At 52.3% G+C, this 24,326-nt stretch overlaps 1 protein-coding gene across 1 annotated transcript in view; it reads left to right on the top strand.

Moving 5' to 3' along the window:
- The window catches only part of wwp2 (WW domain containing E3 ubiquitin protein ligase 2), a 28,578-nt gene extending 5,127 nt beyond the window's left edge, over positions 1 to 23,451 (top strand). The window contains 19 exon segments of the mRNA XM_048972684.1: positions 3,114 to 3,186; positions 4,153 to 4,280; positions 4,434 to 4,659; positions 6,692 to 6,781; positions 8,087 to 8,261; positions 10,953 to 11,007; positions 13,235 to 13,316; positions 13,801 to 13,933; positions 15,496 to 15,573; positions 15,670 to 15,741; positions 15,820 to 15,908; positions 17,067 to 17,226; positions 18,581 to 18,714; positions 19,476 to 19,616; positions 19,886 to 20,006; positions 20,238 to 20,342; positions 20,655 to 20,751; positions 22,397 to 22,469; positions 22,867 to 23,451. Coding sequence (XP_048828641.1) covers positions 3,114 to 3,186; positions 4,153 to 4,280; positions 4,434 to 4,659; positions 6,692 to 6,781; positions 8,087 to 8,261; positions 10,953 to 11,007; positions 13,235 to 13,316; positions 13,801 to 13,933; positions 15,496 to 15,573; positions 15,670 to 15,741; positions 15,820 to 15,908; positions 17,067 to 17,226; positions 18,581 to 18,714; positions 19,476 to 19,616; positions 19,886 to 20,006; positions 20,238 to 20,342; positions 20,655 to 20,751; positions 22,397 to 22,469; positions 22,867 to 22,966 — 2,132 coding nt within the window. The 3' untranslated portion in view covers positions 22,967 to 23,451.
- Positions 23,452 to 24,326: the final 875 nt, after the last annotated feature.

Genomic DNA, 24,326 nt, shown 5'->3' with positions numbered 1-24,326 from the left:
TTGGCACTATATAGAGAAGTGTTAAAAAGAGTAAGTACATTAACAAAGGAAAAAAGAAATGATAGATTTAAAAATGGCAACCTTTTAGAATTTAAATTTAAAAAAACAAGATTTGAGTTAAGCAATGGTATATAACTATGACATGAATAGATGGTTAGGTAGGTTGATAGATGTGTAGTGTACGCAAACACGTGCATGGGTACCATTAGACGGTTTTTTGGGGGGGGGGGGGGTCGGCTTATGAATGATGTTGCGCAGAAGTCTGATCGCACAGCCTCAGTTAGTGTGTCAGTGCTCACACCTGAATGTCAGCCACTGTGAAGGTCGACATAGTGCGTCTTGTCTTTAACGAGTCGCCGTATAAATCTGTCCGTGCGGCTCTGTGAGCATGAAGGTTGTTATTGTTCATTCGGGAATGAATAGGCGTCTTCACAATTCTTGTTTCCATTCTGAAACGTTTGGTTTTCTTTGACCTGCCCGCCCCGCCTCCACACGCGCACGTCCACACGGGCGTCCCCGCGATCGAGAGACGCTTAGGTATAATTTGTTTCTGAGAATTGCATAATTGGGTCATGCTGCTAGCTCCGGGGGACAATCGGGCCCTGTGCCGGGCCCCGGCATTCGGACGGAGCGGGGCAGAGAGGTGTGCGGAGAGGGGGCCCTGAATGTGCGCTTTCTCAGGGCAGCTGTGTTGGTTTAGTGTTCCCCCCCCCCCCCCCCTATCATTTCCCCCTAGCGGTTTCTCTGACACGCTGACACATGCTACTGCCCATAAACAGTCCTTTGTGCTTCAGCTGAGGCGCTGGGGAGGGGCCAGGGGGCACACACACGCACACACACACACACACACACACACACACACACACACGCACACACACACACACACACACGCACGCACACACACACACGCACGCACACACACACACACGCACGCACGCACACACACCCGCACACACGCACGCACGCACACACGCACGCACACACACACACACACGCACGCACACACACACCCCGCACGCACGCACACACGCACGCACACACACACACACACGCACGCACACACACACACACACACACACACACACACACACACACGCACGCACACACACACACACACAGGGATGCACGCATGTACAACCATTCCTCAATTGACCGCACATGTGTTCATGCCCCCCATTTGTCCAAACACATTCTTGCTGGCATCCACACATTTGCACACACAAGAATGTGATCCATGTTCCTGATCAGATCCGTTTCCACAGCCTAGCGCATCTGGTAATCCGTTCCGTTTCCCCACCCCGGCGGATCCCGTGATCGTGATCATTTCCGTTTCCCCCACCCCGGCGGATCCCGTGATCGTGATCATTTCCGTTTCCCCACCCCCGGCGGATCCCGTGATCGTGATCATTTCCGTTTCCCCACCCCGGCGGATTCCGTGATCGTGACCAGTTCCGTTTCCCCACCCCGGCGGATCCCGTGATCGTGATCATTTCCGTTTCCCCACCCCGGCGGATCCCGTGATCGTGATCATTTCCGTTTCCCCACCCCGGCGGATCCCGTGATCGTGATCATTTCCGTTTCCCCACCCCGGCGGATTCCGTGATCGTGACCAGTTCCGTTTCCCCACCCCGGCGGATCCCGTGATCGTGACCAGTTCCGTTTCCCCACCCCCGGCGGATCCCGTGATCGTGACCAGTTCCGTTTCCCCCCCCCCGGCGGATCCCGTGATCGTGACCAGTTCCGTTTCCCCCCCGCCCCCCACTGCATACGATGAGCAGTTGCCAGTTCTTATTAATTCTTCACCAAACCCGTAGCATAGCTTCAGTCAGGCATGGGGCATGAAGTTAATTGTTGTCCCTCAGAGTAGAAGCCCACGGACGTGACACGTGTACCCATCTTACGTGGAAGATGTCATTTCTTTGTAATAATTAGGAATCGTCCTGCTGTTTGGCCAGTGACTCAGCCGTGAATCACGTACACAGGGGCTGTAAGTGGTCCGTTACGTTAGCTCAGTCCCATTCGTGGATGGACTGCCCGGGGCCCCCTCATCCCCCCCAAGCCTATTTTGGCCTGTGGTTTGGATCTGCCACAGACCTCTGCTGAGTGAAGCACTTCAGTTCAGTGGGTTCAGTGAAGGCCTGCTGTTGTAGTGGGTTTGCTGTGAGACACGATGAGTATATTACAGGGCTCCGTTCAGGCAGTCATGCCAGGCTCGTTTGTCGCAGAAAAGCTGTTTAATCTCCTGCCTATTTGATGTGGCTCTGCTGCTATGATGCTGTTTAATCAGTTTTTGTTAATGCCATGTTAGATCCTACCTAAGTGTTATTGAAAGTCTGATTGTATTTTTAAGAATGACCTTTTATTTAGGTTCGGCAGACAATCGCTGTATTTCAGGTCGGAGGAGAGGAACTCATTCTGGTTAATGCGTCATCACACAACATGATCTAGAAACTTGGAAAAAGCCAAAAGCTGAGTAATGTGCGGTTGGGTAACCTATAGTTGCTTAATTTCCCCACGTAGATGCCAGGGTTATTATACTTTGACGTGATTGGTCAGCCATCCAGGTTGGAGGCTAAGGACTGGAGTAGGTTAGAGATGCTTTATTGCTTCCCTTGGTGTGTTCCTGCGTTCGGCAGTGTTGCGTTTGTGTGGTTTCTCCGTGTGTTTCATAGATGCTGCCACATGTGAGGAAGATGTAAACAAGGCAGGTAGGACGGACGAGCAGATAATATACTCTCTGCAGACTAGAAGTTGTCTCTCAGTTTACGTAGGCGCTTGGCAGTTTTCGCAAGACAAAAGATCAGTTGTTCCTGTGGTGTGGTACCCTCAGGGTATGTAGAAATTAGGGCGCAGTGCCAGTAAACCCGATAAGTGACATAAGCAGATGCCTGGGGCACCATCTTTTGAGGGAGCACTCGCTTAACAAGCCAGTTTCACTTTGTCTCAGATGGGAGTGCCAGTGGTAAAACTTTCCTGCCGCACCACATGGGCTTTGACTGGGAGGGTTCCGTTTAATGGTAGCCGACTCTGAAATGAGTGTTGGGTCAGTGTTGTCACATGATCGCATGGTCACATGATCGCATGGTCAGATTAATCCTCTCTCGTGTCTTTAGAGACGCTTCATGCTGACGGGCAGAGCGCCCAGTGGACCGGGGAACCGCCTGGCACAAACAGCCCCCACAGCAGGTAAGCTGTAACTGGATTCCATGTTGGGTTACGGGATGGAAGCTGTATGTGTAATGGCAAGTCAGTTTGACATGCGTAAATAAAAGTAAAATACCGGCAAGCGATGATGAATTCATTTCATCCATCCATCCGTCTCCAAATGCTTGCTCAGGTCAGTGTCTGCCTGAACCCTGTCCCAGGAGGCTGTGGACACCTTACATGGTATGCGAGGGTCGTCACAGGGCACATACACCTATCACATGTCCTTTAGATTATCACATCCACTGAGGTTCTCAGGTTATATTGGCTTTGTCTTTACTAAGCAAACTTGGCCAATATTGGTCAGTTTGCCGTCGTTTGGGCTGGGAGGTCTGTGTGATCTTTAGGAGTTTCTGCTATCTGATTCCTCTCCAAACTGGGAGGATGTTACTCGTACTCGCCTGGTCGTTTCTGAGGGGTCGTTTTGGTGAAATGATTAATGGGTGCCTGACGTTAACCAGTTTTTACAAATGCCGATGAAACACTAACCTCCTTTTAAGCTGAAATTGAAAATATTCCAGCTGGAAGTGTTCACTGATTTGTGTCCAAACATCCTGATGTTGTGGGGGTAAAAAACGTTTTTTTTATGTCCATTGTATGGACGTCTGTGCTGTAGGGAAAATATGATGATTTTAGTGTATTTAGTAACCATTTTTCCAGGTCAACTAGCAGGAGATATTGAGGAGTCTCCTTTTTCACGTTTAGTGCTGCACGGATAGTGAGGGCCGTGCAAAACGCGTAATGTGCACAGGCTGCTAGTATGAAATGGAGAAATGATTCTGATTAACCAGATTAATTAGGCTTAATCGTTCTGTTGTTCCGGCGGTGGGCCGGGCCCCTCACATTTGCTGCGGTCCTAAGCTGTAGACTCCCTTAGCTTGTGCATAATTCTGCCCCTGGTAGGAGAGCGTGCTTAAATGTGCCATTTTTCCTCCCGTCCCACTTTAGGGCTCAGAGACAATCCAGGGGGGGTTCTTTGACCAATGGGGAGGTGCTACAAAATGGAGAGGCGAGCTCAGGACCCCGCAGTCAGCAGCGCCGGATCAAGAGCGCGAATGGCAGTCCAGGGAATGCAGGCAAGATGCCCCACCCTGTTACCCTACATCCCCTACTTCTATATTTCCATCTACCACATCCTCATAAACCACATCCTCAAACGAGTGCGTGCAAAACGCGGGGGGTAAATATCAGATTCTGTTCTGGGGTCACCCCCCCACCACCCATCACAGGTAAATGCGAGCTCACCTCCAACGGGGTGGAGAATGAGCATGTCGGCCCGGCCCCCTGCACACCCCCCCTGAGCAGGACCACCGTCCTTCCAGCGAACCCCGTCATGGCTGCCAGCTCTCCCAGCCCAGAGAGTGGGGCCCCTCCCCCACCTGAGGATCCTCCACCGCCTGTGACAGAACAGACTGACGGCACCGGGGAGTCTGTCATGGAGTCTCTGCCTGCCGGGTGAGTGCGTGCGATTGGGTGGCTGGCGGTCACCTGCTTAACGCCTCACCCTGCTATTGGTCAGTCATTTAAGCAGAATCCGCAGGAATGAACCAGCAGCGTGTGACTCAGCGGGTTAAGCCTCCATGCTTGTAATCGGAAGGTCTTCAGTTCATATCCCATGGATGTCGCCCTCTGGCCCCTGATCAAGGCCCTTAACCCTGATTACTCTAAATCCTGGCTCTGATCTACTCTCTGACCCTCATATTGGGCGACCTTATCTGTGATGGTACTGTAACATCCCTGGGTGTCTTAACAGAGCTCTGAACTTAAATAACATAAATATTAGTGTAGATTCAGCTGTAACAGAACTTCCACACTTATTTATGACAGGTAGGGAGTTATTGTACCCAGTGGGGTCGCACAGCAAGCTCACCTTGAACCCCGACGGGGCTTTTCTCCTGTAATTTCTGTAATTGCTCTCTTTCCCTTCTCCTCTGTTTTCTGTATTTTTTTAAAAAAAAATTTTGCCGATCAGCTTTTTACTAGCATATACCTGTCGTATTGGTCTGCCTGCCTATTCTTGTTAAGCTGTAGTTACGCACTTTGGGGGCCATTGGAACAGGGCAACGCCCGTCGCGACGAACTCTGACGCGGCTGCCCACTGGCGGCCATGGGGCTCCTCTTAGATCCAGAAATGCGCACATTAGCTTTCCTGTTTTCTGCCGTTTTAACTTTTGTGGGGGGTGGCGTTCCTGCAGAGGGTTGACATTTTGCATTGGCATGTTTGCTGTTGCGTGTGGCCGCTGTGTGTTTTGGAGTAAGGAGGCGTGCCGACGATTGCAGACATCTTGGGGAGGCTACAGAGCTTCTTTGTGTAGCTTGGGTCTTCATCTTGCATGCGCACACACACACACACACACACACACACACGCATGGACCTTCCTGCTGACTCCCACCTTAACCACCAAACTCCAGTATAGACGAAATGGATGGAAACTGAAAATGAAATGGTTTTTGAACTTTTAGTTGTCTTAATGAAAATGGATAAAATTAGAGAGGTTCTGTGTTATGGTGACACTCCTGGCTTTGCTGTCGTGTTGGGGCAGATGTTCACTTGACTGCTCCCCCCCCATGTGATTGCTAAACATGCCCCCGCCACACACACACACACACACACCCCTGTGCCTCACCCTGGAGGTCTGCGATTGTGGCGTGCATGTGTGTGCGCGCACGTCCCTGTCTGAGGGGGGCCCCTGCACAAAGCCCGTCTGTTGCAGCAGGAAGCTGGGTGGAACGCTGGCCAGCCCTGAACACCTTTTCAGTGTCAGAGGAAAGAGGGCGGCATTCAGAGCCTGGAACCTCCTGCATTATAACATACAGCAAAGCATTTACCTCCGCAGCCAGGCACACGCCTTCTGCCTGCTGAAGTGTGTGTGTGTGTGTGGTGTGTGTGTGTGTGTGTAAGAAGGGAGATTCTTGGGTATGGGGGTCATCGGTTCGGATACCGGGGTCAGCAGAGTGGCTTCACCATTGGGCCCCCTGAGCGAGGCCCTTAACCCCCATTTCCTCTAGGATCTGCCTGGCCCTGCTCTCTCAGAAATGTATATTGCTTTGGATAGAAGCACCTGATAAATATAATGTAAGACATTAAGGTAGAATAGGGGATAAGCTGCAGCAGAGATTTTGCCCACATTCGCTTGTCTAGATAATCTGGTACCAATTACAGCTCGAACCTGTGGAAATCAGCCAGTGGTGTATCGGGGGTGCACACACCATGCCTGCCACACACACGCACACATGCATACACACACACATTTACTGTGTGCTTTCCTTTGGCTGGTACACACCCTCTGAGGGGTACTTCGGCATTGACGGTTACCGGTATGACCCTAAAAGTTGCTGAAATCAGTCGGGTGCACGTGCCGGATTCTCTCTGGTGTTATCGGTGTGTGTGTGTATGTGTGTGTGTGTGTGTGTGTGTGTGAGAGAGACTCGCCCAGCTGGGCCGGGGCTCCGTAGCCACTACACTAACCCGCTGGTCTCTCCGCAGCTGGGAGCAGCGTGTCCTACCCAACGGGAGGGTCTACTACGTAGACCACAACACCAAGAGCACCACCTGGGAGCGACCACTGCCACCTGGGTCAGTTTCCTACTCTTTACTTTTGCTCCAGTCACCTCCGTCCTGATAGCTGCCCTTCCTCTTCGTCCCCTCTTTCATCCCTCTCTCTATTTTATTATTCAGAATAAGTCCCAATTTGGCTCCCCTACTCACGTATCCTGTACTGTGCTGCCCCAGAAGGGGTCAAAGCCATCGTAGACAGGGGGGGAGGGGAGGCTCCGTTTTCAGATTTGGGCATTTTTTTGTATTCGGGGGGCGGGGAGGGTCGTACAAGGGCCCATTGGGGGGGGGGGGGATTAGGTAGCAAACTGAAAAACAGGCTAGCAGAGAGTATGGGGTGAACAGCAGATGAGGAATCCCATCAGTGTGCTGAAACATCGCAGGACCCCCCCGCTGGGAAGCCCAAGTTAACGTGCAGGCGCTGAGCCCAGCACTGGGCTCTTTGCACTGTCCTCACAGCCAGTGCCCCCCCCCCCAGGATTCTGCTGTGTGCATGTGGCGTGCTTGCATGTGTCCCGACATAGGCGGGTGGATGAGGGATGTGTCAGGGACTGCTGAAATGCCTGAATTCACTTTGCCCTATTAACCCTTACATTTTAGTCAGCGATCGATGCTTATTCTGTCACCTTCCTCATTAGGAAAGTGAGAAATCCATCTTCTCTAGCTACATGCAAGTTCTCTTCCTCACGGCCTGTATCTGTCTGTCCATCATCTCCGTCCCCCACACACACAAACTGCGGTAACCATGTGTTTCTGTTACTTCAGCACTTGGAGAATGTTTCAGGAAACGTCGGTCGGTCGGTCTGTCTGTCTGTCGGGGGGGAGGGTGCACTCCATGTCCGGCATCCGGCGGGAGCCCATCCGGGAAAATAGCTTGTTTTCACCACCACATTCCCTCTAGTGTGAGTCAGACTCTGAGAATAGCAGCTGGAGCAGGACGATGAGGGTGATGCAGCCTTTCTTGGTGATGGCTGTCGAGCCTTGGCCGTTTTGGGGATGGCCGGGTGGAGGAGGGGGGTTGGGTGAGCGAACGGGATGGGCGGAGGACGAGACTGGCGGAGGACATGGGCGGGCAGATGGGGATGAGATGGGTGGAGGACAGGGGCGGGTGGGGATGAGATGGGCGGAGGACAGGGGTGGGCTGGAGGAGGATGAGATGGTGGGGAGATGGGTGGCAGACTGGCAGGCAGAGACTGAGACAGGTGAAGGACAGGGCAGCCGGGTGGAGGATGGGTGGGTAGGGCCGCCGGAGACCCCGGCATCTCGTCTGTTTCGGTGTCCTCACTCTCTCCTCATCTCCTCCTCTCTCTCTTCGTCTGACTCCAGCTGGGAGAAGCGTGTGGACCAGAGGGGGCGTTTCTACTACGTGGACCACAACACTCGCACCACCACCTGGCAGCGGCCCACACCCGAGTCTGTGCGCAGCTACGAGCAGTGGCAGTCGCAACGCAGCCAGCTGCAGGGGGCCATGCAGCAGTTCAGCCAGAGGTTCCTCTACCAGGTAGCCCCATGGGGTGTCGAGGTGGGGCAGGGAGGCCGAGCGAGATCCCTGTATCTGTCTGTCCTGTATACCTTCCAGCACACGACCTCACTGCTCTGCATGGAACTCATAGTTTCTGTGAGTGTGAAATTAGAGAGGCACGGTGGTGTCTGGCAAGTGAGAAACCATAAGACCGTCCCCGTCCTCTGGGTCCTGCCCGATGCAGCCAGGACGCCCTCACCAGCCCACCGCTCTACCCCTCTGCAGTTTTGGGTTAGGCTCCAGCGTTGACCGGAGTAATTTTCCACGGGGACTACCGGATCATCGTCCCTCTGCAGAGTTTCTGCCATGGTGCAGAAAATAAGCTGTGAGAGCAGGGGGGTAACAGATTAAAAACAAACTCATCACTGGCTGAGAACAATAAGTGCTTCCACATCCAGGAGATCAAAATACACAGGAAGGGCGATGGAGCTTTTACATCAAGCGGCCCCAGCCAGCCAGCCACCGTCCCACAATGCAGTAGGAGGCCAGGGTTCAATTCTCTGCCCTGGTGCAGTTTTCATGCCCCTGCACGCGTCAGGGTGCTATAAATGCACCCCCCAAAACACAGTCTCCGAGTTTAGGTCTCAGACTCATAAACAGCTTGTTCAAAATTGCCAACGTGTGGCTAATTAGGTAACGGCTAATTACCTGATGAGCTCATCCCTCCCCTGGGCCGCCCACCACTGCCGGCCATCGCCGCACCCCTCCTGAAATGGAATCCGCCTACTCGCGCCCGGGGACGCGTACAGGCAGGCTCGAGACGCTGCGCCGCCGGGCAGTGCGACTCCACCAAGTGGGAGTATTTTTGTGTGTTTTATTTTGGTTTTTACATTTAGGAATTCACCCCCAAAATAATCACGCACAAACATGAGTTGGGTGGAAGTTTGAAGCGCTCTCCTCTTGCAACATGCTCTGCACAAATCAGTATGATGTATTATAAAATATCGCTATTCTAATTCTTGGTACCGAGTGTGAGTGAGGCCCATTTCTGAGTGTGATGCAGCGAGGGGGTTGGGGTAGGTGGGGGGGGGGGCCGTCCTGTGCAGTAATCGCTCCTCATCAGGCTCCTGTGCCACAGTCATTAGCTGCCATTTCCGCCTCTCCCTCTGACTCCCTCCCCCAGCCATTTTCCCTGAGACGCCTATTAGGGTATCAAACTGGGCCTCTTGGGGGTGGAGGGTATGGCAGGGGTGGGGGGTTCTGTCCCAAACCTCATGTTTAGGCCGCACTACATTCCCGGGCACACAGCATACTGCTCGCCTTGGCCTGCGGGTCTCCTGCCCCTTTTCCGGATGGTGGGGGCGGGGTGGCTCTGAGCCTGCTAGCTGCCTCTGGCTTCCCACCGTTTTCCCGCGCTCATCTCCCACAGGCTCCTCCCACAGGCAGAGAGGCAGAATGATGTCATGCCTTTATTCCATTATTTTTGTTAACCTTTTTTAGTTGCATGAGTCTGGGAGGGTGGGTGGCTTGGGCAGGGGGGAGTGGCACAGTGTGAAGCGGGACACGAGAAGGGGGGGGTGGGGTTTGTCTGAGGTGGCGGGTCACTGCTATGCCGCTGGTCTGTCCCTCATCCCTAGCAGCTCTGCTGGGACGTCACATCAGTGGCAGCTCTGTTAGCGTGTTTGGTAATATGTTAGCGTTCTGCCCATTCGGGGGGGGGGGGGGGGGGCTCAGTGATGTTCGGATGAGGTGTGGGGCGGTGCTGCTGACTCCCTTGAGAGTCTTTGTTCGCCGCTCGTGTCAGATCTAGTGTGTTAATGGGTGTTTTTCTGTGCGCAGAACTGGATTCAGTGTGTGTGTGGTGTGTGTGTGTGTGTGTGTGTGTGTGTGTGTGTGTGTGTGTGTGTGTGTGTGTGTGTGTGTGTGTGTGTGTGTGTGTGTGTGTGTGTGTGTGTGTGTGAGCTTGTGACACAGAAGCTCCCAAAACACGTGTCAAGGAGAGTTTGTGTGCAAAACAGGACCGGCATTGCGGACCCCGTACATGCACACAGTGCGCCACTTCGGTTTAGCACAGGTAACCTTACAGCCCCCCCCCTCCCTGAAACACACAGAGGCTGCTCTCATACACCTCAGTATGTGACAGCACCGGCCGCCCTCGGAGCATGCTGAATAAAGGTGCTTTTGTCAGGGGTATTTGGGGGGGGGGGCGATTGAATGTTCCCGTAGTTTGCCCCGACATCGCGCCTCCCTGCTTACTTTCACAGCACATTTAGAGGGGGAGGGCTTTTTACGAGCTGGGCGGGGGGGGGACCTGACCGCAGGAAGAGGGGGCGGAGCCACTGAGCCAGCCTGTGATCTCATTGGAACGGCCGAGCCGCTTTCTTTTCTTTTAAGCGTGTAGTTTTTGGAAAGCAGAGCGAGCGCGTCTCTGCGGCGGCTGCATTAGTGCCGAGCTCCATCCAGCAGCAGCCCGGCGCCAGGATGGGGCGCTCCGCAGAATCGCTGCTTCTCCCTTTCACCGGTGTGTGTCCTGTTCCTCCACTAACCGCTGTATCGTTTTATCCTCAAAGTTTTCATTGAATACTTTTTTATTCTGCTATTTGCGGGGGGGGGGGGGGGATGGCTGGAAAATTGCAAACGCCGTTGCCACACAGCAGGGACAGGAGGAAAAAAAATAACCTCAAACCGGCTAACTGGAGTCTCTCTCTCTCTCTCTCTCTCCCTCCGCAGTCTTCTGGCGTCCCGGTGGAAAACGACCCCTTAGGCCTGCTTCCCTCCGGATGGGGTAAGAGTTCCTCTTCTGTCTCCCAGTGCCAGAACTCTCTGGCTCCGCAGAACCTTTCTCCTTCATTATCTGTCCTGCTCGCCCTCATCGTCGCTGCCATGTGTGATTAGTGCCGTCCGAGTCGCAGACGGTCCTTTGATTAGTGTACCGGCTGCACCTGTCCGGCTGCCTTGCCCGTTAGCGGTGTCGCCGAGAGACTGTAGCCATGGCGACATGTGGACCTCCCGTTTCCTGACACGAGCTGCTGCTGCTGTTACGGTGCTCCGACGCACCGGAGACAACCGACTGCACTATGAGAACCGAATTCCCAAAGAGACGGCTTGCATTGCCTTAGCTTTTACCATGTTTGTGTGGGATTCATGCCTTAAATGGGCAGCAATTCAGATAAACACCAGTGCAGTTCGTATCATTTAGAAGGTAATAGTAACAGAATTAAGTTATTCTTCCCAACATGGGGATGATACTGTTAACAGAGGTGGTTCATGCTCACTGACATTGATTTGTAACTGTCGCTGTCTTGTGATGTGTGTTTGGAGGTTGCCTTTTATCCAAATGTCCGGCATGGAAACCGACGTGGTGAGTGTCCCGTAAGCGTCAGTATCTTATTGTGGGTCTCCGATGCTCTCCTGTCCCACCAGAACCGGCTCCCACACTTTTGCTATGTCTGTCGCCCCTGTGAGTGGACTGTAAGAGCTCTGGCATCTGAGGAGAGGAGAGGAGAGTAAGCAGGACGGGATGAGCCGAGAGCTTAGGGGAGAGGTCAAGAAAAATGAAGCGAGGGAAAGAAAGCAAAAGAGAGTGAGAGACAGGGTGGAGAGCAGATGAGTGTGGCAGTCAGTGGAGGTGTGAGACATTGACTAATGGAAGGAAGTGAAAAAGAGAGGACCGCATTCCTTTTCAGCTGTCTTTTATTCATAAATCATCTTATTGGTTTATTTTTATTGTATTATAGGCTGTGGGAAGGGAGGGACTCAGATGTATACATGAAATATGTACAATGAATTTGTGATTTTCACACACGTCTCCTTTCACAAAAATGCGTGCACACACACACACACACACACACACACACACATCTCTTGCCACCATCATTTATTTTTGGAGCACTGTGGTTGCGGCTCAAGTTTGCAATATGCTGTTTTTTTTTTTTTTTTTCCTTTAAGGGCCTTCTCATGTGCTTCTGAATTTATGCCGTGGTCTGTCCTCCCTGCCGGGGGGGGGGGGGGCGATTTAGACAGGGAGGTGGGGCGCGGGGGCAGAGGCGATTGGGGTGCGCCCGGGAGCGCGGGAGAAGTGGCTCCCGGCAGCAGGTTGGCTCGCGCTGAGCGCTACCGTTTGCGAGCTCTCCGCACACAGCCGCTAATGAGAACAAGATGTCAGAGCAAAACCCGGTAGAGAGAGAGAGAGAGACGGGGGGGACTAGGGGAAGGGGTAGGAGAGGCAGGAGGAGTGACTCTCAGAACTCCAAACAAAAAAAAACCTAAAATAAATAGTCAGCATGCTGTCATCCTTTTTCTCTTATAGCTTCATCCTTCAATCTTTCACCCCCCGATTAAAAGAGGACTCGTGGATTCGCACAGCAGAAAGTTATTTCTGATCAGCGACAAGCGAAATGCCTAACAGACGTGTCGGTTTTCGAGCCACACCGCTGAATTGCCCCCCCACCACCCCTCTGGCTCAGGGTCTCGGTTTCAGACCATTTGCTTTGTTTGCTTGACAAATGCGAGCTTCACGTAGCCAAGTTTAGATACGGAGACGGAAAGGAAAATAAAGAGAGTGGCGGAAAGTGCGTCTTGCCGTTCCTGATGCACCACGCCCGCGACGGAAGCCACATGTAAAAATACGTATAGCAAATATTTTATTGGAATTTTTTGAGAACGTGATTTAATGGGATTCTTTGGCCTTGTTTTGTTGCGTTTAGCTGCATATGATCACGATTCGATTCCGTGATGTGAGGAAATTTGATGTTGAGCCATTTCCGGTCAGTGTCTGAGGATTCCCCCGTCGGCGGGCACCGAAACACCCACCCCCCAACCGTTTGGACTGGTTAGAAGGCCCCACATCTGTCAGGCTCTGATCCCCAAGCCCGTCCATTCCTCCTGGATCCGTTTGCTGAATTTCGGCTTCTCCGCCACGATTTTTCCCCTGCCCGGAAGTATCAGCTAGAAGCTGAGATGCTCTTGTATATCGTAATGCGTAATCCCTCACGTGGCCGTCTTCCCCGCAGAGAAGCGGCAGGACAACGGCCGGGTCTACTTCGTCAACCACAACACCCGGACCACCCAGTGGGAAGACCCCCGCACCCAGGGGTGAGTTCTATGTTCAGTGGTCCAGTTCTACCCGAAATCCTGCGTCTGCCAGCCCATACGAGCCATGTTTTCTACTTTTTTCTTTTTGTAACTCGGTTTACAGGGAAATTCACGGACATTTATGGTCGATTTTTTTTTTTGGTGGTTTATAAGGGAGTCCTGTTCTGCGTGTGCATGCATGTGCGTGTGGAATGATCCACTGGGCGGTCTGTGTGGACAGAGAGACGTGCCGCGAGTCTCCCAGAAAACAGAACGGCCTTTCAGCCGCACAGCACAGATGGTTTATTGACCCAGCCGCTCCGTCAGCCACTGGGTTTTTGTTTCCGAGCCGATTTTTAAATAGTTTAAACCTGGGTTTTGACTAGTATGTAAAGGGGGGGGGGGGGGGGGTTAGGGCTGGGAGGATGTGGCCGTGTCGTAGAGCCACAGATTGGGAGTTGGGAGGGGCTGTACACTGGGGGGCTCATGCTTGCTGCTTTCTCAGGATGATGCAGGAGCCCCCACTGCCTCCCGGCTGGGAAATGAAGTACACGGCGGAGGGGGTGCGCTACTTCGTGGACCACAACTGCCGGACGACCACCTTCAAGGACCCGCGACCAGGGTTTGAGTCAGGGTGAGTGTCTCTCTGTACGGGTAAGACGTGCGTCATCCCGAATACACACCCAATGGCCAATCATCTCTCAGCTGCGGTTTACCGCCAGAGATGCAGCACGTAGGCACAATACCCCCCCCTCCTCCTTTTAGTTTTTGACATTGTACTGCAGTGGGGCTTGGGGTGGGGGGGGGGCACAGAGAATGTAGACAGAACATTTGCAGTGTTTGTAACCATAATCACTGCGGCGATTCAGCGCTCCAACCCTCCCAGCAAAGACTGTGGCACTTTCCGATTGGAACGGCTGCCAGTTATTAGTGGTCGCCCACCTCCTCCCTCCCCCAACCCTGTTCCCCTCCTCCCCGCTTCGCCTATCCACACGCAGTCTGCTGACAAGGCACGTGTGGTCCTACCATGCAGCTCCACCATGGGGCTCCCTAGTCCCCAGTTCGGAGATGCGTGTCAGGGCTTCGCCTCCATGACTGGGCCCACTCTCAGTCTTTGCTGCACAGCTGCAGTCTTTGCCACCGGGCTATGGTCCAGTCCGCCCTGTAGAACAGACCAGAACTCCAGAAGGCTGTGCCCACAACTGGGCCTGGGACCCAAGCTAATTTGCTGTGGTTGCTCTGGTTAATGTCTTTCAATTCTCGATCTGCTTATGCTAATTTGCAAGTTCTAAAGAACTGGTGTGTCAGGTATAACATCGCAAGCCCATTTTGGGCTCCTTCCATTTTATTGAAACAGAGAAACGTGTTTTGTTTTTTACTTTTACTACCTGCCCCCCCCCCCCCCCCCCCCCCCCCCCCCAAGCCCTCAGGTTTCAGGCGGGTACCAATGAGCGGCCAGATTAGTCGCATGAGCTCAGAACGGTCACGTGGCTGGGTTTGATGGGCAGCTATGCTGGAGCGCGGTGGAAAAATCCAGAAAGCTGGCCCCCCCTTTGCCGTCCTGCTTTCTGTGGACTGTTAGATCCTTAATGAGGTTGGAGTGGCAGAGCCTTTCGGTATTCGTACACGATTCCGGGGACATACGCCGGTTGACTTGGCCTTCTCAAACCCCCCACACCTTATGGCTCACTTATCGCCAGTGGCTGTACATTACACGGGATTGGCTGTGTCACGTGTCCTGCTACCACCCCTCAGCCAATGAGATGCTCCCGTGTTCCTGTAATCCATCCATTATTTTAGTATACAGTCGCCTAAGACGTCAGAACGCCTTGCTTGGGATAACTTGGGTTTCCTCCTCCGGTTATCATTCTGAGGCAATGTTTCCCAACCCAGTTCCCGGCGCCTTCCGGACAGTCTGTTTTTGCTCCCTCCCAGCTCCCAGCACACCTGAATCAGGTATTCAGTGTTGTGATTGGCTAAGAGCTAGGAGGGATCAAAAATGTGAAAAATGTGCACTGTCTGCAGCTGCCTGAGGACTGGGTTGGGAAACGTTGGCCTCGTGGATTCCTCTCAGGCCTTGTGAAGGCTGTATACAGATGTTACCCATACAAGTGGCTCCAGAGAGAACAGTCATATTTGGTAAGTGATTCTGAAGCTTTAACATGAAGGGTATATTTTGTGTTTCTTGTCGTCCCTGCAGGTCCCGACAGGGGGGTCCCCTGGGGCGTATGACCGCAGCTTCCGATGGAAGTATCACCAGTTCCGCTTCCTGTGTCACGTAGGTCTCACACCGCACACGCGCTGGGACGGGTCCTCCTTAAAACCTAGGACCTCCTTGTGATCTCTTGCCCTTCCTTGCCCCCCCCCACCACAGTCCAATGCCCTCCCCAGCCACGTGAAGATCAGTGTGTCCAGGCAGACGCTCTTCGAGGACTCGTTTCAGCAGGTGATGCCGCCCGCTGCGGGGCCCAGACGCCGTTGGCTCTCAGCCAGACATGTCAGGCTCATGTCTCTGTGTTTCCAGATCATGAACATGAAGCCCTATGACCTTCGGAGGAGACTCTATATCATCATGAGGGGTGAGGAGGGTCTCGACTATGGAGGCATCGCCAGGTGAGGAGCACTGTGTCCCCATGTGTGTCCGCCTCACCTCAACCCCCCCACTACCACCTCCCCACACCCACCCGACCCTCACAATCACCTTCCCGCTTGACCTCATGCTCATGCTGACCTCATGCTTCCGGGGGCGGGGGTGGGGGGAGGGGGGTCTTCCCGGGGGGTGTAGCCATGGTGTGCGATGTGTTCTGTTTTTCCCCACCGTGCCGTCAGCGGGCTCTCCTCCCCCATCCTCCCTGCCCGAGGAGACCCCCATGTGTCCCTGTGTGTCTCGGTGGTCTCCTGCCTGTCTGTCTCCAGCGTTTGTGTCAGTGGTTTTACCCTATGGTAGGTGACGTCATGCTGTTCTACCACAGGGTAGAACCACGGACATGATGTTGGGAGGTGTCTGCGTGACCCCTGGGGAGGGCGCTGGGGCGAGCCACGGCCTGGAGTCGGTGGTGGGAGAAGCTTCTCTGCGATCATGCTTTCCCGTGTCGCGTGTTTTATGTGTCTGGGGGCAGCTTGCCTGTAGGTGTGGGTTTGTCTGTCTGCCATGCTACCTCTGCATTGTATTTCTGCGTGTCCTGGGTGTCTGTCTGCGGGGGGGGGGGGTAATAATACTCTGTATTATTAGCTTGAGGGGGTGATTTTTATCTCTAAACATAAACTACTTTTATATATCAAAATGTTTAAATAAAAATGTATTTGAAATGTAGCTTCAGCCGTAGTGTTAGTAACTGGTGTTTGCTGCCGTTTTCTGTGTCGTCTTGGTTTGTGTGTTTCGTTGGGCTGCGTGGTGAGTTTGGCCTTCACGTTGTTTTATTTTTTACAGTTCTGTTGCATTTCAGTTCTCCTCCTTTTGTGAAATCCAGTTTGATTTATTTGGAAGTCTGTTCTGTTACCCCACCTGTTGATGACGAGTCCTACTCCATGCATTTGTTGCCTACTTGGTCTCCCGGCTTCTGTCTTTGACGGTGTGGCTTTGCTGTGTCTCGTACCTCGAACCTCACAAATTTCTTTGGACTATTGTTGCTCTTTGGTCTTTACCTGCCAAAAGAAAATGGTTCAGCGCATTAGATTACCATCATGTTGTAATAATTCTTTACTGGAAAGCCTGCTAAAGCCTCTTAACCAGAATGGTGTGGCTTGTCTCCCTTCCCCCCTCCCGTGTAGAGAATGGTTCTTCCTGCTGTCTCATGAAGTGCTGAACCCAATGTACTGCCTGTTTGAGTACGCCGGAAAGAACAACTACTGTCTGCAGATCAACCCCGCCTCCTCCATCAACCCAGACCACCTGACCTACTTCCGCTTCATTGGACGGTTTATCGCCATGGTGAGCCCTGCTAAGTCTAGACATAATCGCACATGCTCACACACTCCCTGGCCCACAGTCGCAGACATCTCACAATCACACTTCCATCCCATCGTCTGATTGGTCAGGCCAAACAGTGGTATTGCTTGCCTTTTAATTGATGTCTCTCAGTTTTTTACTTTTAAATATATCTGTGTTATTGCCTTTGCTCTTATTGCTCAAATTTTATATGCGAAATGACTGAGAACGTTATTTCCGTATGTTCCTATAGAGGATCGTTGACTAATTTATACTACACCTAGTGGGAATATTTTATTTTTAGCAGTTTACGTAAAAATGATCAGTGTGTGTTTACCTGGAGAAGAGAGAGAGAGAGAGAGAGAGAGAGAGAGAGAGAGAGAGAGAGAGAGAGAGAGAGAGAGAGAGAGAGAGAGAGAGAGAGAGAGAGAGAGAGAGAGAGAGAGAGAGAGAGAGAGTGGTGTGTGTGTGTGTGTGTGTGTGTGTGGCAACTGGAAAATGTCCTTGTATCAGCCTGACGCACATTTTCAATCTCTCCGGGACGCTGTCCAGAAACTGCAGCCCCCAAAACAAACCCCACCCCATCAGTATTTGTCGGCAAAGCATGACTTCACCGCCCCGCCCTGCCCACACCCTTAAGAGGGCTGCTATATTTAAGCCACAAAATGACTGAGATACGCCCTCTCCTTGCACTGAGCTAGCAAACCCTTGGTACGGCGCCTTGGCTTTTTCTTTATGCCCCGATTGTCCCCGGGGCCCCTCGGAATCTCCGGTCCCGTCTGTCACGTAGGACATGCCCAGTGTGACGGATCACGCCACGACGTATCCCATAATGCTCCTCTGCTTCTCGTGCCGCCCTTTTGCTGGCCTGACCTCTCGGGCTCCCGTGAGACACGGTTGTCTTTCCCTTCCTCGCCATCCTGTCCTCGACCGCGGCTGTGTCGCTCTCCTTTTTTTTTGACTCCCCCTCCTTCGTTGCACACCCCCATCCCCCCCCCCTCCCTGTCGCCAATAGAACAGCCATTCCCTCGTCTAAGAGCAGACTGTGAGTCACTCTGGAGAGGGTGTCTGTGTTGTTCTTGGACGTTCTTACACTAGGGCTCTGTAGAAGTTCTGTTTTTGAAGTCCCCCCCCCCCGAACCAGTCATTTGCGACTAAGTCTCACTTTTCATATATATATATATTTTTTTTGCATTAAGGGATGGGAAAATGGACTAAATGTGTGCGTTTATGTCTCTTTACGATGGCCGAATTTAAAAAATAAAAATCCCAATAAAATCACTTAATGACTTTAGAAGAGGGGCCAATGATTGCCTGTAAAACCCTATCCTCACACCTGTCCCCGCCCATCCCGCAGGCCTTGTATCATGGAAAATTCATAGACACGGGATTCACTCTGCCGTTCTATAAGCGCATGCTTAACAAGAAGCCTACCCTTAAAGACCTGGAGTCCATCGACCCCGAGTTCTACAACTCCATCACATGGGTCAAGTAAGTAGCCGAGGTCGTAGTCGTGCTTGTGACCAGTGTGAGGAGGTCATCCACCGGAAAATCAGCTGAAGGGGTTTCTTTGCCCCCTGGATGTGTTATCTAAAGACCTTGCTTGTGCTTTGAAGGGCTACAGCTTTCAAAAGCTAGCGACTGAAACGAGGGTCATAATTTAAGTCACTCTGTAATCGGCACCTACGAGCAGCTGGGTGGAAGGTTCTTTAATATTAGCCAACGAACAAACATCACCTACAAAATACTTGTATAACATCACTGTGGTCACATGGGCCACTGATAGTAGGTGGCTTGTTATTGAGCCGTTTGTCCCAGTAATACCAGCCCATATCCAGTATGAAACTCGTGAGGTTTCTGGGTGTGTTTGCTTAGAGTTCAGCCTCGGTAGGCGACGGCCACGGTGCCCCAGTGTGGAGGACGTAGCTCTGCTTCTGCAGGTCGACGCCTCCATGAAGCATTTCCATGCCGTGTTTCCTTCAGGACCGGCCTGCTAGCTCAGCAGACGCTCCTCTCTGCTGGACCGATAGCCGGGATACGCTCATGCTGCGTGGGGCCGCCCCTGTTATTTGCTCGAATTAAGGGCGCGGTGTTCGTGCGATGTGTTGTGGGGTGATGCTCTGGTACTTTTCCTAGCTGGAGGTCAAGCCCACGCCGAGCCATTAAAAGCTGTTTTTATATTCATGTGTCATAAATATAAAGGGGCCCAGTTAAGTGTGTGTGTGGTAATTATTACTCCTTAATTCGTGTAGAGAGAACAGCCTTGAGGAGTGCGGAGTAGAGTTGTATTTTGCCCAAGACATGGAGATCCTGGGGAAGGTCTCCACCCATCAGCTGAAGGACAACGGAGAGAATGAGCTGGTCACTGAGGAGAACAAGGAGGAGTACATCGGGTAAGGCCCCCCATTTGTCAGCCAGTCAGCACACGGTCCCTTCCTGCTTCTGCTCTAAACCCTGCACACAGTGGTGCTTCTCCGTAGCTTGTCAGCAGTCAACTTAGTCTGTGATTCTGTCTGGGTTGAGGGCCGTTCAAAACCTCCACGGAAACCGCCAGCGGAATCTGGGTGGCATTCAAGTCGGGGAATATGACGAGACATGCAGGAAATCGGGGGATGTGGCCGTGCTGATCGATACCATAACCCTCCCCCCTCCCTGCCCACAGCCTGCTCACAGACTGGCGTTTCACACGCGGCGTAGAGGAACAGACCAAAGCCTTCCTGGATGGCTTCAACGAGGTCGTACCCCTGGAATGGCTGCGATACTTTGATGAGAAGGAGCTGGAGGTGTGATTGACTGGGGGATTGTCATTCTCAGTGGGGGTGTAGGGGGGGGGGCATGACGGGGGGGCATGACAGGGCTTCGGAAGTTGCCATTGAGCAGTTATTGACTTATTGGTTTGGTAAAGTACACAAAGTGGTATTGGGCTCACGATGCAGACACGTCCTCTCAGATGAAGCACTCACACTCCCCCCTAACTTTTCCACCCCACCCCCCCGGCTCCATCTTGCTCCCAGCTCATGCTGTGTGGAATGCAGGAGGTAGATCTCAGCGACTGGCAGAAGAACACCATCTATCGCCACTATACCAAGAACAGCAAACAGATCCACTGGTTCTGGCAGGTAGGCGTCCCGTCTTGCCTCTGTGGGGGGGTTAGCCGTGTAAGACTGTGTTCTGTGTGTGTCTGACCAAGTCCTCTGAGATTACACACCCACTCCGTGACAAACTGCAGAGGCCAGTATAAATATAGATTTCTATTAATGAGTCAGTTAACATAAATGATTAAACATTTTGATAGTAATCATACAGCGATTCTTTACAAAATAATACCTAATGTTAACTTGTATTTGGGCTATGTGGCCTTGCCGGGTTTCAGCCTGCTGGAGTACCTCGTATTGTCTCACACGGTCCGTGTGTTCCCCCCCACCCGGCAGGTAGTGAAGGAGATGGACAATGAGAAGCGGATCCGGCTGCTGCAGTTTGTGACGGGAACCTGCCGCCTTCCTGTCGGGGGCTTCTCCGAACTCATAGGTGCGTGTCTGTCTGTCTGTGTGTCTGTCTGTCTGTGTGTCTGTCTGTCTGTGTGTCTGTCTGTCTGTGTGTCTGTCTGTCTGTGTGTCTGTCTGTCTGTGTGTCTGTCTGTGTCTGTGTGTCTGTCTGTGTCTGTGTGTCTGTCTGTGTCTGTGTGTCTGTCTGTGTCTCTGTGTCTGTCTGTGTGTCTGTCTGTGTGTCTGTCTGTGTGTCTGTCTGTGTCTCTGTCTGTCTGTCTGTCTGTGTCTCTGTCTGTCTGTCTGTGTCTCTGTGTCTGTCTGTCTGTGTCTCTGTGTCTCTGTGTCTCTGTGTCTGTCTGTCTGTCTGTCTGTCTGTCTGTCTGTGTGTGTGTGTCTGTGTGTCTCTGTGTGTCTCTGTGTCTCTGTGTCTCTGTGTCTGTGTGCGTCTGTCTGTGCGTCTCTGTGTCTGTGTGCGTCTGTCTGTGCGTCTCTGTGTCTGTGTGCGTCTGTCTGTGCGTCTCTGTGTCTGTGTGCGTCTGTCTGTGCGTCTCTGTGTCTGTGTGCGTCTGTGCGTCTCTGTGTCTGTGTGCGTCTGTGCGTCTCTGTGTCTGTGTGCGTCTGTCTCTGCGTCTCTGTGTCTGTGTGCGTCTGTCTCTGCGTCTCTGTGTCTGTGTGCGTCTGTCTCTGCGTCTCTGTGTCTGTGTGCGTCTGTCTCTGCGTCTCTGTGTCTGTGTGCGTCTGTCTCTGCGTCTCTGTGTCTGTGTGCGTCTGTCTCTGCGTCTCTGTGTCTGTGTGTCTCTGTGTCTGTGTGCGTCTGTCTGTGTGTCTCTGTGTCTGTGTGCGTCTGTCTGTGTGTCTCTGTGTCTGTGTGCGTCTGTCTCTGTGTCTCTGTGTCTGTGTGCGTCTGTCTCTGTGTCTCTGTGTCTGTGTGTGTCTGTCTGTGTGTCTGTCTGTGTGTCTGTCTGTGTGTCTGTCTGTGTGTCTGTGTGTCTCTGTGTCTCTGTCTGTGTGCGTCTGTCTGTGCGTCTCTGTGTCTGTGTGCGTCTGTCTGTGCGTCTCTGTGTCTGTGTGCGTCTGTCTGTGCGTCTCTGTGTCTGTGTGCGTCTGTCTGTGCGTCTCTGTGTCTGTGTGCGTCTGTCTGTGCGTCTCTGTGTCTGTGTGCGTCTGTCTCTGTCTGTGTCTGTGTGCGTCTGTCTCTGTGTCTGTGTCTGTGTGCGTCTGTCTCTGTGTCTCTGTGTCTGTGTGCGTCTGTCTCTGTGTCTCTGTGTCTGTGTGCGTCTGTCTCTGTGTCTCTGTGTCTGTGTGCGTCTGTCTCTGTGTCTCTGTGTCTGTGTGCGTCTGTCTCTGTGTCTCTGTGTCTGTGTGTCTCTGTGTCTGTGTGTCTCTGTGTCTGTGTGCGTCTGTCTCTGTGTGCGTCTGTCTCTGTGTCTCTGTGTCTGTGTGCGTCTGTCTCTGTGTCTCTGTGTCTGTGTGCGTCTGTCTCTGTGTCTCTGTGTCTGTGTGCGTCTGTCTCTGTGTCTCTGTGTCTGTCTCTGTGTCTCTGTGTGTCTCTGTGTGTCTGTCTGTGTGTCTCTGTGTGTCTCTGTGTGGGCTTTCTGTCCGCAGATATAGCGCCTGGTAGCTGCTCTGTTGGACTTGCGTCTGCACTGGCTTCACCTTCCCCCTCTTCCCTTCCCCCCCACCAGGGAGCAACGGGCCTCAGAAGTTTTGCATTGACAAGGTGGGAAAGGAAACCTGGCTTCCCAGGAGCCACACATGGTGAGTGTTCATCAGCCAGGGGTTGGTATTGCTGCTCACCGCACATGGCTTCTGCATTAGCGTCCTCTTTGGAGCAGCATAACATCCATCCATCCTATAGTAAGGTCGGGTTTCGGTGGGAGAGCCTGGCGACCGGCCCACGCAGCATAGGGCAGCGTAGGTGGGATCCACTCTAGATAGGATGACAGTCCATCATAGGGCACACACAGCACAGGAGGGATTTAAACCTGCAGCCTGGAGGCGTCAGACAAGAGCCGCCATGTCAGAAACATAACATTCATGAATTATTAGTGGATGGATGGATTGATAATTAATATGAACTGAACTCCGTTGGTCTTAATCTGCTCGGGGGCAAAGAACCCAGCATATAAATAACGTTCCCCTCTCTGTGCCACAGCTTCAATCGGCTGGACCTGCCGCCCTACAGGAGCCTGGAGCAGCTGAGGGAGAAGCTGCTGTTTGCCATCGAGGAGACGGAGGGGTTTGGGCAGGAGTGAGGGGGGGGGGAGGTGGGAGTGAGAGGGGCAGAGGATGCATACACACCACCTGCACGGTGAAAAGCCATATAACTCCTCTTTCAGGGGACTGGGACCACAAACGATTCTAATATGTTTGAACATATACTTGGAGTAAAGTGTCTGAGTAATGAGCCCCGTAACGCTTGGGGTGCTGCCTCATGGGGACTGGCAGGGCGTGGGCTGCCTGTCTGTCGCGTCCCCCATTGTCCAGCCCCAGTCTCTCCTTCCCTCCACACATATAAAATGCAGCGCCTGGCCCCCTGTTGAAACGGCATGCGGCGGACAGCAGGAGCCTGGCTGCAGCTAATGCGTCGCGCATGCGGCAAGTGGGAGGCACCTCGACCACGGGTGGCGGAGGCAACCGCCCACACGGCCTCAATTCACTTCATTTATTTTTTTCCTTCATAAATCAAAATATCTTATTGTAAATGAAATAAGCTAAATAAAATGGACAAAGAACAAAATGGCTGATGTGTTAGTATGGGAATGGCGGTACAGTTCCCTGAAAGCCCCAACCCGGTATGTCAGTATGGGTTTGACCTCCCTTCCATGAAGATACTGCCTGTGAAGCCTCACAAACGTTTGCGGCTTACTGTCCGTACTCTCATTCTGTAGTGTGGCTGCAGCTTTTACTGCGTCTTGCGTCTTATGGCACTAAATTAGCATTTATATATGGTGCGCAAAGTCTTCAGTCCAGTTTTGTTGAAATGCACAAAGAAATGAAGAATCCAAAAGCTTAATCTGAAGATTAGTGCAACAATTTAAGAGCTCGATATTTGTAAGCAGCTCTGGTGTCAGTTATCACCTCTAATTGTTTTTGGATCATTCCTGGCGAGTCTCTACCAACTTTTTACATCGGCTCAGTGCATTTTTTTGCTCATTCGTCTCTTTGGCGTCCGATTTTCTCAGGGTGCTCGGGCATTCATCCTGGGCCTCCATTCTCAAGCTCTTCCTCTGATTTCTCAGCAGAGCCACTCAGGGAGATGCTCCGTCCAAACTTTGATCTTGTCCTATGGCTTGCCGTCCTCCTTAAAATATCGTTTGACTAAAGAACTTCACAGACTGGTGTTTTTTTATAGCTCTTAAAATCATGAGAATTCTCAAGCTCTCTTCTGAACCACATTTAAAATCCCCAGCTTTCTTTTTCTGAATTGCTGTTGCACTGTAGTACAGTTAAAAAATAAAAAGCTCTTATTATGGAAAAATTACCACCCGAAGCACCATGCTTACCTGTGTCACCCACAAGCCACAGCTAGTGGTAATGTTTACTGCTACTCAAATCACACATGTGCATGTTCTGCTACCCAGCTAGCTACAGTTGTCAATTCTTACATTCACT

The sequence above is a fragment of the Brienomyrus brachyistius genome, chromosome 13, assembly GCF_023856365.1.
Source record: "Brienomyrus brachyistius isolate T26 chromosome 13, BBRACH_0.4, whole genome shotgun sequence".
In the NCBI taxonomy this organism is placed as follows: Eukaryota; Metazoa; Chordata; class Actinopteri; order Osteoglossiformes; family Mormyridae; genus Brienomyrus; species Brienomyrus brachyistius.
The sequence above is the reverse complement of the archived record's forward strand: the minus strand, read 5'-3'. Positions and strand labels throughout refer to the sequence as shown.